The 18636-nt window shown below is 44.0% G+C and overlaps 1 protein-coding gene across 2 annotated transcripts in view; it reads right to left on the reverse strand.

The window, feature by feature from the left end:
• Nucleotides 1-17584, reverse strand: part of LOC141271966 (uncharacterized) — a 69890-nt gene extending 52306 nt beyond the window's left edge. The window contains exons 1-5 of one of the 2 annotated variants that reach the window (XM_073682218.1): nt 17296-17395; nt 778-926; nt 469-648; nt 261-384; nt 90-181 (exon numbers count right to left, since the gene is read on the reverse strand). In XM_073682218.1, the coding sequence (XP_073538319.1) occupies nt 90-181; nt 261-384; nt 469-648; nt 778-855 (474 nt within the window). In that variant the 5' untranslated portion in view covers nt 856-926; nt 17296-17395. Of the gene's footprint in view, nt 1-89; nt 182-260; nt 385-468; nt 649-777; nt 927-17295; nt 17396-17519 lie in introns of those variants that run through there. The other variant, XM_073682217.1, reaches the window with a different exon arrangement.
• Nucleotides 17585-18636: the final 1052 nt, after the last annotated feature.

The raw sequence follows: 18636 nt of genomic DNA on the forward strand, positions 1-18636 counted from the left end.
TACTGCAGGATGAATCATGACTGAGCACAAGACCTTCACAGCCGTCTACACATCATAGGGGAGATCTCGTGACAACTTCCCTCATCTACCTGATGATCTTGAGGAACATTGGGATCTTCTGGTTTACAGTCCTGTGGAAGAAGAGGACATCTCTCTGGTGTTGTCCTCTCACTGGATAGAACTGAAGGAAACACATACAGGGACTGAATTCATTCTTTATATACAGATAATTATAGGCCGTGTGTATTTAGTCCTATTACCTGGTGATGTGAGGGGCTGGGGAACCTCCATCATGACGTCTTTGTACAGATGTTTGCGTCTTTCCAAATACTCCCACTCCTCCATGGAGAAATGGATGGTGATATCCTGACACCTTATAGGAACCTGACACATACAACAATACTGTCATCCCCCCCAATCCCTTCATAGCATTACTGTATAATGTCCCAGCATTCCCAGCAGTGTCACCTCTCCAGTCAGCAGCTCAATCATCTTGTAGGTGAGTTCTAGGATCTTCTGGTCATTGATGTCCTCATGTATCAGGTGGCGAGGTGGAGGCCCTGTGATTGGGCTCAAGGGTCTTCCCCATCCCTCAGACAAAGGGGCCTGACAGCGCTCACTAGAGGTCTTCTTCACTACTGTGTAATCCTGGTTATGGAGAGACACATTAATAAATCTCACTACAGACATTTCCAGAGTCCTCACCTCTCCAGTTCTGTCCATCTGTTATTCCCATAGATAAGAATGATGTAATGTGACATCATCAGAATCTCTCACCTCTCCAGTAAGCCGGAAGAGGATCTCTAGGGTGAGGTGTAATATCCTCTCTGCCATCTTGTCCTTGTCCCTATCCATCCTTGAAAGGTCAATCAGGAAAATTCTCTTGTATAGAGATCTCCACTGAAAGGATCTGATATTGTAGGGACCTGATTAGGAAGAAGATGAGCCGAAGTAAAATCATAAAGATTCCCATGTAAAAAAACAATTACTCCAGATAAAAAGGGAACAAAATACCAGTGATTGTCTTTCCGCTGTCTCTGACATCATGTCCTCCCTCTATCTAAAACTGAATCTGTCAAAAAGTGAACTCCTTGTTTCCACCCACTACTAACCTTCCCAACTCCAATGTTGCCATTTCCATGTGTGGTTCTACCACTTCTCACCAGCAGTACGCCCACTGTCTTGGGGTTATATTCGACTCATGTCTTCCTTCACTCCTAACATCCAATCAATCACTCTTTCATGTCACCTACACCTCAAAAACATCTCTAGAATTTGACCTTTTCTTACACCTTTGTCTCTGACTGTTGTTCTTATTCATTCTCATCTGGATTATTGCAACTCTCTACTAATCGGTCTCCCGCTTACTAAACCCTGCCCTCTCCAATCCATCCTGAATGCAGAAGCCAGACTCAACCATTACACTGATGTCTCCACCCTGTGCCAGTCATTGCACTGGTTGCCTATCCGCTACAGAGATCAATATAAACTTATCACTGTCATCCACTAAGCTCTCCACGGTTCTTCCTCATCTAGGTCCATCACGCTACCCATACCCATTCAGCTAATGACTTTAAGACTAACATCCTCAATAATCTGAACCTCCCACTCCCACCTCCAAGACTTTCGCGAGCTGCAATAATTCTCTACAATACACTACCTAGGATAATTTGATTAATTACCAATACTCATACTTTTAACTGTGCCCTAAAAACGCACTTCTTTAGATTGACCTATCACCTCACCATCTAACTATCCTTATTTTTGCCCTTACAAAATTGTCTTACAAATTTGGTCACTCGTATCATCTGTTTACACACCCTTCATACACTTAATAGCCCTCAGTATCTGAACTTATATAGATACTGGCTAATGACTGGTTCATGCAGCATTATGTGAATACCCTATTGATGACTGGACTATACATGACAAGCACGTTTTACCATGTACCTTTCCTATCTCCCCTATTTCCTCATAGACTGTAAGCTTGTGAGTAGGGCCCTCATTCCTCTTGGTATCTGTTGAATTATGTGTTACTCTGTTCTGTCTTTATTGTCTGTTCAAGTCCCCTCTGTAATGTAAAGTGCTGCGGAATATGAAATAAAAAAAATATGTATTTTTAAATTATTATTAAATGGTGTATCATCTCATTAGAGCATCAAGGAGCTCAACACTCAAATCACATACATACTGTAATCACCAGTACAACCAATATAGTCATTGCAGCAATGTAAACAGATAGGCTATGTGCCCACGATGCAGAAATGAAGCAGAAAATTTCTGCATCTCCCTGGCAGAAAAAACGCATGCGGATTGTACATGCGTTTTTCCTGAGTAATACATGCGGATTCACATGCGTTTCCGCATGCGGATTGACAAGCGCTTTCAAAGCGATTTTAGCACCACTTTGAAAGTGCTTGACAACTAGGTCACACTATATAAATCCATGCAAACAGCATGGATTTATATAGTGTGACCTTTAGAATGGTTAAAAATAAAAAAATAAACCTTGATACTTACCTTAAGATGGCCCGGGGTGTGCTGCTGCGCTCGTTCCTGGCTGCCGGGATATCGCGATGCCCTGTACTGAAGGACCTACCGTCACAAGACTGTGACGTCACCACAGGTCCTACAGTCCAACGCGATGTGCGGGCAAAGGAGAAGGAGCGCAGCGAGGACCGCCAGAAGGTGAATATAATCTTTATTTTTTATTTTATTCTTTTTTTTACAGTTTCTATGGTACCTGGGTGTGGAGAAGAGCCTCCTGTCCTCCACACCCGGGTACCATACGCACATTAGAACGCGCCAATTACGCAAGTACAGATGCAGTCTTGCGGAATTGGCGCGATCTAATGCAAGTCAATGGCGACGAAAACGCTGCGCTTCCGCAAAATTAATGGACATGCTGCGGATTTTTGAGCGCAGCATAAACGCTGCGGAAAACTCCGCAGCATGGGCATTGAAAGTGCGGAATTGCATAGGGGACCATGGCAGAAGGCTTACCATGCGTTTACGCTGCGGAAATTTCCGCACCAAAAACGCATCGTGGGCACACAGCCATACTGAAGGAAACCACAGGATTATCAACACTGGAGTGGTGGGGATTTAACATATATTCAGTCAAAAGATTTTTATTTTTTGACAGCTGGACAATCCAATCACATAGTATAAAACTTCTAACCATTGGTTTTATAACTAGGTAAAGGCAAAACCATAGAAGTCTGTGTAACTTGGTGCTGTTTCATTGAGAACGAGTAGCATTTGAAAATAGAGACAGTAACCATAAATATTAACAATATTGAAAGTCAGGGCTTGTGGAAAAAAGCTGGAAGCGGGATACATGTCTCCCTTTCTTAACAATTGTGCTAAGGTTAGTTCATTAATATCATAGTCCCATAACACCTTTAACCCCTTTACCCCGGAGGGTGGTTTGCACGTTAATGACCGGGCCAATTTTTACAATTCTGACCACTGTCACTTTATGAGGTAATTACTCTGGAACGGATCCCGCTGATTCTGAGTTTTTTCGTGACATATTGTACTTCATGATAGTAGTAAAATTTCTTTGATATCACTTGCGTTTATTTGTGGCAAAATCAGAAATTTGGCGAAAATTTTGAAAATTTCGCAATTTAAATTTTTATGCCCTTAAATCAGAGAGATATGTTACACAAAATAGTTAATAAATAACATTTCTCACATATCTACTTTACATCAGCGCAATTTTGGAACCAAAATTTTTTTTTAGTAGGGAGCTATAAGGGTTAAAAGTTGACAAGCGATTTCTCATTTTTACAACAAAATTTACAAAACTATTTTTTTAGGGACCACATCACATTTGGCGTGACTTTGAGGGGCCTTTATGACAGAAAATACCCAAAAGTGACATCATTCTAAAAACTGTACCCCTCAAGGTTCTCAAAACCATATTCAAGAAGTTTATTAACCCTTCAGGTGCTTCACAGGAATTTTTGGAATGTGGAAGAAAAAAATGAACATTTAACTTGTTTCACAAAAATGTTAATTTAGACACAATTTTTTTTATTTTTGCAGGGGTAACAGGAAAAAATGGACCCCAAAATTTGTTGTGCAATTTCCCCTGAGCACGTAGATACCCCATATGTGAGGAAAAAGCACTGTTTGGGCGCACGGCAGGGTTTGGAAGGGAAGGAGCGCCATTTGTCTTTTTGAATGTAAAATTTGCTTGAATAATTAGCGGACGCCATGTTGCGTTTGGAGAGCCCCTGATGTGGCTAAACAGTGGAAACCCCCCACAAGTAACACCATTTTGGAAACTAGACCCCTCAGGGAACTTATCTAGATGTGTGGTGAGCACCTTGAACCCCCAGGTGCTTCACAGAAGTTTATAACATTGAACCGTAAAAATAAAATGTTCACATTTTTTCAATAAAAATGTTTTTCAGCCCCCAATTTTGCATTTTCACAAGGGTAACAGGAGAATTTGCACCATTCAGTTTGTTGTGCAATTTCTCCTGAGTAAGCAGATACCCCATATATAGGGAAAAAACACTGTTGGGGTGCAGGGCAGGGTTTGGAAGGGAAGGAGCGCCATTTGACTTTTAGAATGTAAAATTTGCTTGAATAATTAGCGGACGCCATGTTGCATTTGGGGAGTCCCTGATGTGCCTAAATAGTGGAAAACACCCCCCCCCTCCAGTGACTCCATTTTGGAAACTACACCCCTCCGGGATTTTATCAAAGGGTATAGTGAACATTTTGAACCCAGAGGTACGACACAGAAATTGATAACATTAGGTCATCATATTGAATAAGTTGTCATTAGTAGTGTTGAGCGAGTATATTCTGTTAACCCTTTCACCGAGTATGCTCGGGCGAGCTCCGAGCATTTATAGCTGCTTGGTGATAAGGTTAAATCGCTCCCGTGTGCATGATTTGCGACTGTTTGACAGTTTTATTACATGGGAGGAATGTCTATTTCTTACACATTCCTCACATGTAATAAAGCTGCCAAACAGTTGCAAATCATGCACACGGGAGAGATTCAACCTTATCACCGAGCAGCTGTAAATACTCGGAGCTCGGCCCGAGCGTACTCGGACAGAACATACTCGCTCAACACTAGTCATTAGTCTTTTGTGAAAGTGCTCGCTATTTGAGTTTGCATCGGGTACTCGGGTATGCACCAGGTATCACGGGTGCTCAAGTGACATGCTCGAGTCCCTGTCCCGCATGTTTCACGGTTATTAGACACCCAAAAAAAACATGAGGGGATTGCTCGTGCATGGCAGACAATCCCCGTGAGTTTTTTTTGGCTGTATAACAGCTGCAAAACATTTGGGGCGGAGACTCGAGCATGTCACTCGAACACCCGCTATACTCTGTGCATACCCGAGCACCCGATGCAAACTCAAGTAGCGAGCACTTGCGCTCAACATTAGTCGCCACATCGTCATCATTTTTTTTTCTTTACTTCTGAAAAAATCCCAACCCCAACCCTAACCTTAGCCCAACACTAACCCTAGCCCAACCCTAGCCTAACCCTAACCCTAGCCTAACCCTAACCCTAGCGCAACCCTAACCCTAGCGTAACCCTAACCCTAGCGCAACCCTAACCCTAGCGCAACCCTAAGCCTAGCGCAACCCTGAGCCTAGCGCAACCCTAACCCTAGCGTAACCCTAACCCTAGCGCAATCCTAGCTCAACCCTAACCCTACCCTAACCCTACCCTAACTCTAGCCCAACCCCCTAACCCAACCCCCTAACCCTAGCCCAACCCTAACCCTAGCACAACCCTAACCCTAAAGTTTATTTTTTACACCGTTCCTTGTGCGGTATAAGTGATTAGACATCTTTATTCTTCGGGTTGGTGCGATTACAGTGATGCCAGATTCATATCGGGTTTTTATGATCGACAGCTGTCACACACTAAAAGACGCATTTTTTTGCAGAGACTAATTTTTGCATCGCCATATTTTGAGAGCTATAATTTTTCCATATTTGGGCCGACAGAGTCATGTGATGGCTTGTTTTTTGCGGGACAAGTTGACGTTTTTATTGGTACCATTTTCGGGCACGTGACATTTTTTGATCGCTTTCTATTCTGATTTTTAGAAGGCAGAATAAACAAAAACCAATAATTCAGGAATAGTTTTTTTGGGATTTTTTTTACGCCGTTCTGCGTGTGGTAAAATTGATAAGGCAGCTTTATTCTTCAGGTCAGTACGTTTACAGCGGTACCGCATTTATATTTTTTTTTTTAGATTTTGGCGCTTTTACACAATAAAAACTATTTTATAGAAAAAAGAATTGTTTTTGCACCGCTTTATTCTGAGAGCTATAACTTTTTTATTTTTTGGCCGTTGGAGCTGTTTGGCGGCTTGTTTGTTGCGGGACAAGATGAAGTTTTCAGCGGTAACATTTTTATTTACATTCGTCTTTTTGATCACGTTTTATTCCATTTTTTGTTTTGGCGGTGTGATGATAAAACATTGTTTTATGTTTCGTTTTTTATTTCATTTTTTTACCATGTTCACTAAAGGGGTTAACTAGCGGGACAGTTTTATAACGCGGCAATACCAAATATGTGTACTTTTATTGTTTTTTTTTTCTTTGTTTTTTCATAAGATTATTTATTTATGGGTACAATATATATATATATATATTTATATATATATATATATATTTTTTTTTTTTTTTTTTATTATTATTTTTATTTTATTTTTTTATATTTTTACAATTTTTTTTCCACTTTATGACATTTTTATTACTTGTTCACATTGTCCCACTATGGGACTTTCACTTTTTCAGCCTGATCGGCTGTATAGCACAGGAATGCAGAACCATCCCTGTGCTATGAAGCCTATCAGCGCTGCACAGGAAGAAGTTACTTGGGTTGCACACTGCGCATGACCAAAGCAACTTCCTGCCTCCTCGTGACCTGGATGTTGTCATGATGACATCGGGTCACCATGGCAACATCCGGGACCGGACTCAGACGCCATGGGACGCTGGCAGAGAAGGTAAGTATAGCGCTTACCTCCCATAGCCACCAGAATGCTGTGATCGATTTCGTTCGTAGCATTTCGGAGGTTAATGTGCAGGGAGCGGTGCGGGACCGCTCCTGGCACATAGCAAAGGGTGTCAGCTGTAACAATCAGCTGACATCTGGCGGCGATCTTGCCCGCACCGCTTGTGTGGGGGCGAAATCGCCAAGGTGTACTAATACGTATCAGGCCCATAAGGCCCAGGGCACACATACATATTAGTACGCCCTGGGCCAGAAAGGGGTTAAAGAGCAACTAAAATTTTCTTTTTATTTAATTAATGATCAGCTTTTACAAAGCTATTCATCTTTATAATATACTCCCTTTTAACAGCTTAATTCATGCTCCTTTAATAGCAGCTTTAAACTGCTGCTCTACAAAGAATGCATACTCACATATGATTTGCAAACACAAGGGGAACACAGAGCTCACATGTTCCAATTTATTGCCAGCTCTCTCCGATGTACAGTACAGACCAAAAGTTTGGACACACCTTCTCATTTAAAGATTTTTCTGTATTTTCATAACTATGAAAATTGTACATTCACACTGAAGGCATCAAAACTATGAATTAACATATGTGGAATTATATACTTAACAAAAAAGTGTGAAACAACTGAAAATATGTCTTATATTCTAGGTTCTTCAAAGTAGCCACCTTTTGCTTTGATGACTGCTTTGCACACTCTTGGCATTCTCTTGATGAGCTTCAAGAGGTAGTCTCCGGAAATGGTTTTCACTTCACAGGTGTGCCCTCTCAGGTTTAATAAGTGGGATTTCTTGCCTTATAAATGGGGTTGGGACCATCAGTTGTGTTGTGCAGAAGTCTGGTGGATACACAGCTGATAGTCCTACTGAATAGACTGTTAGAATTTGTATTATCGCAAAAAAAAGCAGCTAAGTAAAGAAAAATGAGTGCCCATCATTACTTTAAGAAATGAAGGTCAGTCAGTCCGAAAAATTGGGCAAACTTTGAAAGTGTCCCCAAGTGCAGTTGCAAACACCATCAAGCGCTACAAAGAAACTGGCTCACATGAGGACCGCCCCAGGAAAGGAAGCCCAAGAGTCACCTCTGCTTCTGAGGATAAGTTTATCCGAGTCACCTGCCTCAGAAATTGCAGGTTAACAGCAGCTCAGATTAGAGACCAGGTCAATGCCACACAGAGTTCTAGCAGCAGACACATCTCTACAACAACTGTTAAGAGGAGACATTGTGCAGCAGGCCTTCATGGTAAAATAGCTGCTAGGAAACCGCTGCTAAGGACAGGCAACAAGCAGAAGAGACTTGTTTGGGCTAAAGAACACAAGGAATGGACATTAGATCAGTGGAAATCTGTGCTTTGGTCTGATGAGTCCAAATTTGAGATCTTTGGTTCCAACCACCGTGTCTTTGCGTGACGCAGAAAAGGTGAACGGATGGAGTCTACATGCCTGGTTCCCACCGTGAAGCATGGAGGAGGAGGTGTGATGGTGTGGGGGTGCTTTGCTGGTGACACTGTTGGGGATTTATTCAAAATTGAAGGCATACTGAACCAGCATGGCTACCACAGCATCTTGCAGCGGCATGCTATTCCACCCAGTTTGGGTTTAGTTGGACCATCATTTATTTTCAACTGACAATGACCCCAAACACATCTCCAGGCTGTGTAAGGGATATTTGACCAAGAAGGAGAGTGATGGGGTGCTACGCCAGATGAGCTGGCCTCCACAGTCACCAGACCTGAACCCAATCGAGATGGTTTGAGGTGAACTGGACCGCAGAGTGAAGGCAAAAGGGCCAACAAGTGCTAAGCATCTCTGGGAACTCCTTCAAGATTGTTGGAAGACCATTTCTGGTGACTACCTCTTGAAGCTCATCAAGAGAATGCCAAGAGTGTGCAAAGCAGTCATCAAAGCAAGTACAGTACAGACCAAAAGTTTGGACACACCTTCTCATTTAAAGATTTTTCTGTATTTTCATGACTATGAAAATTGTACATTCACACTGAAGGCATCAAAACTATGAATTAACACATGTGGAATTATATACTTAACAAAAAAGTGTGAAACAGCTGAAAATATGTCTTATATTCTAGGTTCTTCAAAGTAGCCACCTTTTGCTTTGATGACTGCTTTGCACACTCTTGGCATTCTCTTGATGAGCTTCAAGAGGTAGTCACCGGAAATGGTCTTCCAACAATCTTGAAGGAGTTTCCAGAGATGCTTAGCACTTGTTGGCCCTTTTGCCTTCACTCTGCGGTCCAGCTCACCCCAAACCAACTCGATTGGGTTCAGGTCTGGTGACCGTGGAGGCCAGGTCATCTGGCGTAGCACCCCATCACTCTCCTTATTGGTCAAATAGCCCTTACACAGCCTGGAGGTGTGTTTGAGGTCATTGTCCTGTTGAAAAATAAATGATTGTCCGACTAAACACAAACCGGATGGAATAGCATGCCGCTTCAAGATGCTGTGGTAGCCATGCTGGTTCAGTATGCCTTCAATTTTGAATAAATCCCCGACAGTGTCACCAAAGCACCCCCACACCATCACATCTCCTCCTCCATGCTTCACGGTGGGAACCAGGCATGTAGAGTTCATCCGTTCACCTTTTCTGCGTCGCACAAAGACACGGTGGTTGGAACCAAAGATCTCAAATTTTAACTCATCAGACCAAAGCACAGATTTCCACTGGTCTAATGACCATTCCTTTTGTTCTTTAGCCCAAACAAGTCTCTTCTGCTTGTTGCCTGTCCTTAGAAGTGGTTTCCTAGCAGCTATTTTACCATGAAGGCCTGCTGCACAAAGTCTCCTCTTAACAGTTGTTGTAGAGATGGGTCTGCTGCTAGAACTCTGTGTGGCATTGACCTGGTCTCTAATCTGAGCTGCTGTTAACCTGCGATTTCTGAGGCTGGTGACTCGGATAAACTTATCCTCAGAAGCAGAGGTGACTCTTGGTCTTCCTTTCCTGGGGCGGTCCTCATGTGAGCCAGTTTCTTTGTAGCACTTGATGGTTTTTGCAACTGCACTTGGGGACACATTCAAAGCTTGCCCAATTTTTCGGACTGACTGACCTTCATTTCTTAAAGTAATGATGGCCACTCGTTTTTGTTTACTTAGCTGCTTTTTTCTTGCCATAATACAAATTCTAAGTCTATTCAGTAGGACTATCAGCTGTGTATCCACCCGACTTCTGCACAACACAACAGATGGTCCCAACCCCATTTATAAGGCAAGAAATCCCACTTATTAAACCTGTCAGGGCACACCTGTGAAGTGAAAACCATTTCCGGTGACTACCTCTTGAAGCTCATCAAGAGAATGCCAAGAGTGTGCAAAGCAGTCATCAAAGCAAAAGGTGGCTACTTTGAAGAAGCTAGAATATAAGACATATTTTCAGTTATTTCACACTTTTTTGTTAAGTATATAATTCCACATGTGTTAATTTATAGTTTTGATGCCTTCAGTGTGAATGTACAATTTTCATAGTCAATGAAAACACAGAAAAATCTTTAAATGAGAAGGTGTGTCCAAACTTTTGGTCTGTACTGTATATATATAATATATATATATATATATATATATATATATACACATACACATATACACACACATACATACATACAAGCACACACATACAGGTGCATCTCACTAAATTAGACTCAAACTCAGACTAAACTCATATTATATAGTCATTACAGACAGAGTGATCTATTTCAAGTGTTTATTTCTGTTAATGTTGATGATTATGGTTTAGAGCCAATGAAAACACAAAAGTCATTATCTCAGTAAATTAGAATAATTAACAAAAAGCACCTGCAAAGGCTTCCTAAAATAAGGAATTAAAAATAGGTCCCAATGTCTGTTTCAGTAGGTTTCACAATCATGGGGAAGACTGCTGACTTGACAGATGTCCAGAAGGCTGTCACTGACACACTCCACAAGGTCCCAGAGCTCCAATTTTCATTTGGAAATCAAGGTCTGGAGGAAGAGTGGAGAGGCACACAATCCAAGATGCTTGAGGTCTGGTGTGACGTTTCCACAATCAGTGATGGTTTGGGGAGCCATGTCATCTTCTGGTGTAGGTCCACTGTATTTTATCAAGACCAAAGTCAGCACAGCTGTCTACCAGGAACTTTTAGAGCACTTCATGCTTCCCTCTGCCGACAAGCTTTTTGGAGATGGAAATGTTATTCTCCAGCAGGACTTGGCACCTGTCCACACTGCCAAAAGTACCAATACCTGGTTTAAAAACAACAATATCACTGTGCTTGATTGGCCAGCAAACTCGCCTGACCTTAACCCCATAGAGAATTTATGTGGTATTGTCAAGAGGAAGATGAGAGACACCAGACCCAACAATGCAGACGAGCTGAAGGCTGCTATAAAAGCAACCTGGGCTTCCATAACACCTCAGTAGTGCTACAGGCTGATCGCCTCCATGCCACACCGCATTGATGCAGTAATTGATGTAAAAGGAGCCTCGACCAAGTATTGAGTGCATTTACTGAACATACATTTCAGTAGGCCAACATTTTGGATTTTAAAAACATTTTTCAAGCTGTTATTATAAAGTATTCTAATTTACTGAGATAATAACTTTTGTGTTTTCATTGGCTGTAAGCCATAATCGTCAACATTAACAGAAATAAACACTTGAAATAGATCACTGTTTGTAATGACTCTATATAATATATGAGGTTCACTTTTTGTATTGAAGAACTGAAATAAATTAACTTTTTGATGATATTCTAATTCAGTGAGATGCACATGTATATACCAAGATGGGGCCAGGATGAGGGACATATATGTTACACGCACGACGCTAGGTTCAGATAGGAACGAGACAGGTTACATGAATCCTTTGAAATCCTGGGGGAACCGTTACTCAGGGCAACCATAGATCATGTGCTGCAGCTTCTCTCAGGCACACAGGGGTATTGACTCTCAGGCACAGACATGTAGCTTGTTTCACTTGCTGACCAGACACACTTGACAAGAGTCCTCATAAATGGTAGAACAGTAGCATTTAATAAGAAGCCGCGCAGCCAGTGCAAGTTAAGTCTTATGAGCAACAGGCTGCAGTGACAAACAGTACAGTTTCCTTAGCAGCACAGCAGTTCACAGTCTTCTCAGTAGTACAGGACAGCACAATTCTAATGCAAAGGCACATTAATGAACACAGCATTCTTTACAGCACAGCGAGATGGAGGGTGGGTTGGGTTGCTGAGGGAGATGATCCCTGAGACACCATTCCTTCCAGTCATTATCTTTCTGCCTGACAATACTCTGCACTGCTAGTTCAGGAATGCTACCTGACCTGTGCTTAGCTTCACGCCTGACTTGAATCCTTTTCACTTGCAGGGGCGCTTTTGTGAGATACAGAACACACACACCACCTTTCTCTTTAGCTCCAGCCAGACAGTAAACAACTTCCCCACAATCCCCCTGGGGCTCTGCTAAAACGCTCCCCTTCTCCTGTGACTGTGTTAACCCCTCTAGTTGCTGGATGCTTCTGGAGCACAACACTTCCTGTCTCTTGTGCTTGTGTTACTTTTAATAGTTGCTGAATGCTTTTAAAACAACAGCACTACTTCGGCATGTCACATAAATACCAGGATGGGAGACATATATACTAGGATGGGGGACATTACTACATAATGGGGGGGGGGGGGGGAACTCATGTGTCCTTATAGGATTTAGAACACTACAAGGGCCCATATATCTGACCAACATGTGGGGGCGGATGGGGTGTGGGTGTGTGCGTTGGGGGCACTCAGGTCCAAATTTTGCAACGGTGCCCATCGGACTCTAGTTACGCCACTGGCTAAGTGCACCCCAAAGTCAGTACATGTGTCCACACCACACTTCTTGCTTCCACCACTCGCCACTCGCCAGAGGGTTGGCTGGCAGGGATAAGGGAACTGGATATCGGCTTTCTTCCTTTCCAGCTGGCGACTGAAGGCTCCCACACTTTGGGTGTACGTTTGGCAGCATAGGCATTTGCAATTTATGCTGCCTGTGCTGCATCCTTTGGCTCCCGATCCATAAGAAATTGTCACACTTCCAACTGGCAAATGCAAAAATTGATCTTTAACCATTGTGTCCTACAGGTCATCAAAAGGTAGAGAAGGATAATCCTTCGATCCACTAATGGAGGTTGTTTCGCAGCCCATCTACCACATCAGAGTAGTTAGGTCCACGTTGCAATGTCCAGTTACTCTTTAACCCCTTCCCAACATATGGGTCCCTGTCTTTGATACAAACTGAGGAACTGAGCTTGTATCATTGCCGGCAAACACTGGCTGTGTTATCCAGCCAGCATCTATATCTAATAGCAGCGGGAGGAGCTGAGCTATGGTATACAGTGGGGAAAAAAATTATTTAGTCAGCCACTAATTGTGCAAGTTCTCCCACTTAAAAAGATGAGAGAGGCCTGTAACTGACATCATAGGTAGACCTCAACTATGAGAGACAAAATGAGAAAACAAATCCTAAAAATCACAGTTTTATTTGGAAAGAAATTGTTTTTTAAATTTTGGTGGAAAATAAGTATTTGGTCAACTACAAAAGTTCATCTCAAAACTTAGTTATATATCCTTTGTTGGCAATGACAGAGGTCAAACGTTTTCTGCAATTCTTCACAAGGTTGGCACACACTGTTGCTGGTATGTTGGCCCATTCATATAGATCTCCTCTAGCGCAGTGATGTTTTGGGGCTGTCACTGGACAACACGGACTTTCAACTCCCTCCAAAGGTTTTCTATAGGGTTTAGATCGGGAGACTGGCTAGGCCACTCCAGGACCTTGAAATGCTTCTTACGAAGCCACTCCTTCGTTGCCCTGGCAGTATACTTGGGATCATTGTCATGCTGAAAGACCCAGCCAAGTTTCATCTTCAATGTTCTTGCTGATGGAAGGAGGTTTGCACTCAGAATCTCTCGATACATGGTTCCATTCATTCTTTAATTCACACGGATCAGTCGTCATGGTCCCTTGGCAGAGAAACAGCCCCAAAACATGATGTTGCCACCCCCATGCTTCACAGTAGGTATGGTGTTCTTTGGATGCAGCTCAGCATTCTCTCTCCTCCAAACACGACGAGTTGTGTTTCTACCAAACAGTTCTACTTTGGTTTCATCTGACCATATGACATTCTCCCGATACTCTTCTGGTTCATCCAAATGCTATCTAGCAAACTTCAGACGGGCCCGGACATGTAATGGATTAAGCAGGGGGACACGTCTGGCACTGCAGGATCTGAGTCCCTGGCGGCGTAGTGTGTTACTGATGGCAGATTGTGTAACGTTGGTCCCAGCTCTCTGCAGGTCATTCACTAGGTCCCCCCATGTGGCTCTGGGATTTTTGCTCACCGTTCTTGAGATCATTTTGACCCCACGGGGTGAGATCTTGTGTGGAGCCCCAGATCGAGGGAGATTATCAGTGGTCTTGTATCTCTTCCATTTTCTAATTATTGCTCCCACAGTTGATTTCTTCACACCAAGCTGCTTGCCTATTGCAGATTCAGTCTTCCCAGCCTGGTGCAGGGCTACAATTTTGTTTCTGGTGTCCTTCGACAGCTCTTTGGTGGTCACCATAGTGGAGTTTGGAGTGTGACTGTTTGAGGTTGCGGACAGGTGTCTTTTATACTGATAACAAGTTCAAACAGGTGCCAGTACTACAGGTAATGAGTGGAGGACAGAGGAGCCTCTTAAAGAAGAAGTTACAGGTCTGTGAGAGCCAGAAATCTTGCTTGTTTGTAACTGACCAAATACTTATTTTCCACAAAAATTTGAAAAAAAAATTCTTTCCAAATCAGACAATGTGATTTTCAGGATTTGTTTTCTCATTTTGTCTCTCATAGTTGAGGTCTACCTATCATGTCAATTGCAGGCCTCTCTCATCTTTTTAAGTGGGAGAACTTGCACAATTGGTGGCTGACTAAATACTTTTTTTCCCCACTGTATGTATGGTAATCTAAAAGCATTTATGGTATATACATATTACCAGGTCATTTTTACATTGCAATGAATACCGTAAAAACAAAACTGAAAAAACAATTGTGTATTGCATTTTTCAGGGTTTTTTTTTTTCGTTTTTCATGTTTTCCAGTACATGGAAACATGGATGGCATAACATGAATGGTGTCATTCAAAACTACAATTCGCTGGAAAAAAATAAAAAAAAGTCACGGCTCTTGGAAGAAGAGCAGGAAATACCAAAGCGCAAAAATGGAAAATTATCTGTTCGGGTAGGGTTTAGGAGATAGATGCTGTTGACAATGCATATTGCAATACTCATGGACTGAACCAGGAAGACCATTCATCCAAAGCAGCTTAAACGCAACAGGTCCCCCATGCCCTCCAATGCACCAGAATTTGTATATATTGCTAAACTCCCTGCCAAACAAGCCCTTTATACCCTTGGTCGCCTAGACACATGTTAAAAAAAAGTATTTAGAAATTTCGTTTTTCTTATACAAATCAACGTTTTGACTAGTTGATGGTGCGTTTGTTTCCTCAGACTAGTCGTCCCTTTCTGCATGTTATCTTGCCCCATGTGGTCATGATAACGCCGACCCTTGCAAATTATGTTATCGCCAACTCTCTGCAAGTCTCGCATATTCGCGCGGCTTTCTTCAGCCGTGCTTACAGATAGCGCCTATTGTACTTGCTGATCTTCGGCTCCTCAGTGTAAGTGAGCTGTCTTCTGGACTTCTGGTCATACGCAGTGCGCCTCTGAGGCTGGGAAGCGTACACCTGGCTCAAGATGTGCAATGATGTGGCTGAAGAAAATCGCCAGATTTACAGAGAGCTGGCAATGACGCCAGCTCTTGCAAATCATGTTATCACACCCACAGGGACTTGATAACACGTAGAGCGGGTCGACTAATCTGGAGAAATAAATGCCCCATTGACTAGTCAAAAGGTTCATTTGCATAAAATACATTGAGTTTCTAAATACTTTTTTTTAAAACGTGTGTATAAGTGACTAAAGGTATAAAGGGCTGGTTAGGCAGGAAATTTGGCAAAAAATACAAAAATGCTGGCGAGTTGGATGGCATGGGGGACCAGTCAGGTTTCCGTTAATGCTGAAGTGTGGAAAAATATTGTGCTTCCTTCTGTCGCAAACACCATGCTGAAAGTGTGATTCGGTTTGTGCGGATAGGTAAAAAAAATAAATACTCCCAGACATTTTACATACCGCTGAAGAGTCACATAATGGGCTATTGACGTCAGGCATGGCAGGTGGGCTTCCTTATATTACCTTGTAGCTATTACATCACATGGTTTAGTGCAGCCAATCAGTTGGGACTATCACAGCTAGTATAAAAGACCAAGCAGTGCCATTTTATGCTTTTCAGTGTAGGGACAGAGGTCAGAATACACAACTCATTCCACATAGAGACAGAAAAGGCCAAAATTGGATTGTGTTGTAGTAATGTATCAGCGCATACCAGCATAATTGAGCTAGTAAAGAAGAATCCTGAAGCTCAGGCTTGTGTGTCGAAGACTGGAAGCTGTAATTTTTATTGTATTGTTTTCAATACAAATCACAAAAGGTCCAGAATCCACACTTTATTATAGTGGTCCAATATTAGTCCCAAAAATTCCTCCATCCTCTCCCCAAACACAGCAGCCTATTGCAGGTGCTCACATTTGGGACAGCAACACTAATTAGCTTTTCTTGTCCAGTTCTTTTTTTGGAAAGTACAAGGGGTGCAATTTTTTTTTAAATCTTTTACACTAGAAACATTTACAATTTTTTAATACCTGTTCTAATAGCCAAAATTATCAACCCCATGACAGCACTGCAGTGAGTTTTCTTTATGTGCAGCTACATTGCAATGCAGCATTTTACATTGACATTCGACGCTGCACATAACGGAGCGACTAGCGACTCCGCAAGAGGAATTGACATGCTGCAGTCCTGAAAGACGCGCCGCATGTCAGTGTCCACGGGTGATCCGCAGCCTCAGATGCACGCATAGCGGGCAAGGAATTTCTAGAAAGACCATCCACTATGCTGTAACATCTGGACGCTGCGGGTTTGACGCTTCATAAACACGTAGCGTCAAACCCGTGACAGTGTGCACATACCCTTATAAGATCGGAATGGCAGCAGCGGAACTAAATCCTGGCCGCTGAAAGAGCCGGGGGATGGGCGACTAGCTGTAACTGGTTATATGCTGGTGGATAACTTACTGCTGTCTCTCCACAAACAACAAAAAACATAATAAGCAATGTTACTCTAAATGTATCCTGACTAGTTCCATTACAAATACGACACATACCTCCACCTGCAGAGCCGCCACCACATATATATGGCTGTTCTGTGCGCACAGGAGCTGTGATGAGGTCACAGGAGGGGAGGAGTCAGGGGGTCACAGGAGGGTCAGGGGTCACATGATCAGGGGCCTCAGCGTATGAGGTGAATGGAGAGGAGTGTGCAGTGCATGCACGGAGAGGAGAGGGAGGAAAGCGTTATAATTCTTAATAATGGGTAATCTTCACATACCTCCACCTGCAGAGCCGCCACCACATATATGGCTGTTCTGTGCGCACAGGACCTGTGATGAGGTCACAGGAGGGGAGGAGTCAGGGGTCACATGATCAGGGGCCTCAGTGGATGCAGGACTCTGCTGTGCTGGTTGTCATGGTGCTGGATGAGGGGAAGGTTATGTGTGGGGTCAGGAGGGGTTTACAGTGTGGATGTAGCAGAGCCGCGTGTGTACGAGGTGTACGGAGCGGAGCCGCGTGAGTACGAGGTGTACGGAGCGGAGCCGCGTGAGTACGAGGTGTACGGAGCAGAGCCGCGTGTGTACGAGGTGTACGGAGCGGAGCCGCGTGTGTACGAGGTGTACGGAGCGGAGCCGCGTGTGTACGAGGTGTCCGGAGCGGAGCCGCGTGTGTACGAGGTGTACGGAGCAGAGCCGCGTGTGTAAGAGGTGTACGGAGCGGAGGAGCCGCGTGTGGACGAGGTGTACGGAGCGGAGCCGCGTGTGTAAGAGGTGTACGGAGCGGAGCCGCGTGTGTACGAGGTGTACGGAGCGGAGGAGCCGCGTGTGGACGAGGTGTACGGAGCGGAGCCGCGTGTGGACGAGGTGTACGGAGCGGAGCCGCGTGTGTAAGAGGTGTACGGAGCGGAGGAGCCGCGTGTGTACGAGGTGTACGGAGCGGAGCCGCGTGTGTAAGAGGTGTACGGAGCGGAGCCGCGTGTGTACGAGGTGTACGGAGCGGAGCCGCGTGTGGACGAGGTGTACGGAGCGGAGCCGCGTGTGTAAGAGGTGTACGGAGCGGAGGAGCCGCGTGTGTACGAGGTGTACGGAGCGGAGCCGCGCGTGTACGAGGTGTACGGAGCGGAGGAGCCGCGTGTGTACGAGGTGTACGGAGCGGAGCCGCGTGTGGACGAGGCGTACGGAGCGGAGCCGCGCGTGTACGAGGCGTACGGAGCGGAGCCGCGCGCGGACGAGGCGTACGGAGCAGAGCAGCGCGCGGACGAGGCGTACGGAGCGGAGCCGCGCGCGTACGAGGCATAGGGAGCGGAGCCGCGCGCGTACGAGGCGTAGGGAGCGGAGCCGCGCGCGTACGAGGTGTACGGAGTGGAGCCTTGTGCGTACGAGGCGTACGGAGCT

This window comes from Phyllobates terribilis, unplaced genomic scaffold (genome assembly GCF_046119375.1).
Source record: "Phyllobates terribilis strain yellow unplaced genomic scaffold, ASM4611937v1 Scaffold_5__5_contigs__length_657084704, whole genome shotgun sequence".
In the NCBI taxonomy this organism is placed as follows: Eukaryota; Metazoa; Chordata; class Amphibia; order Anura; family Dendrobatidae; genus Phyllobates; species Phyllobates terribilis.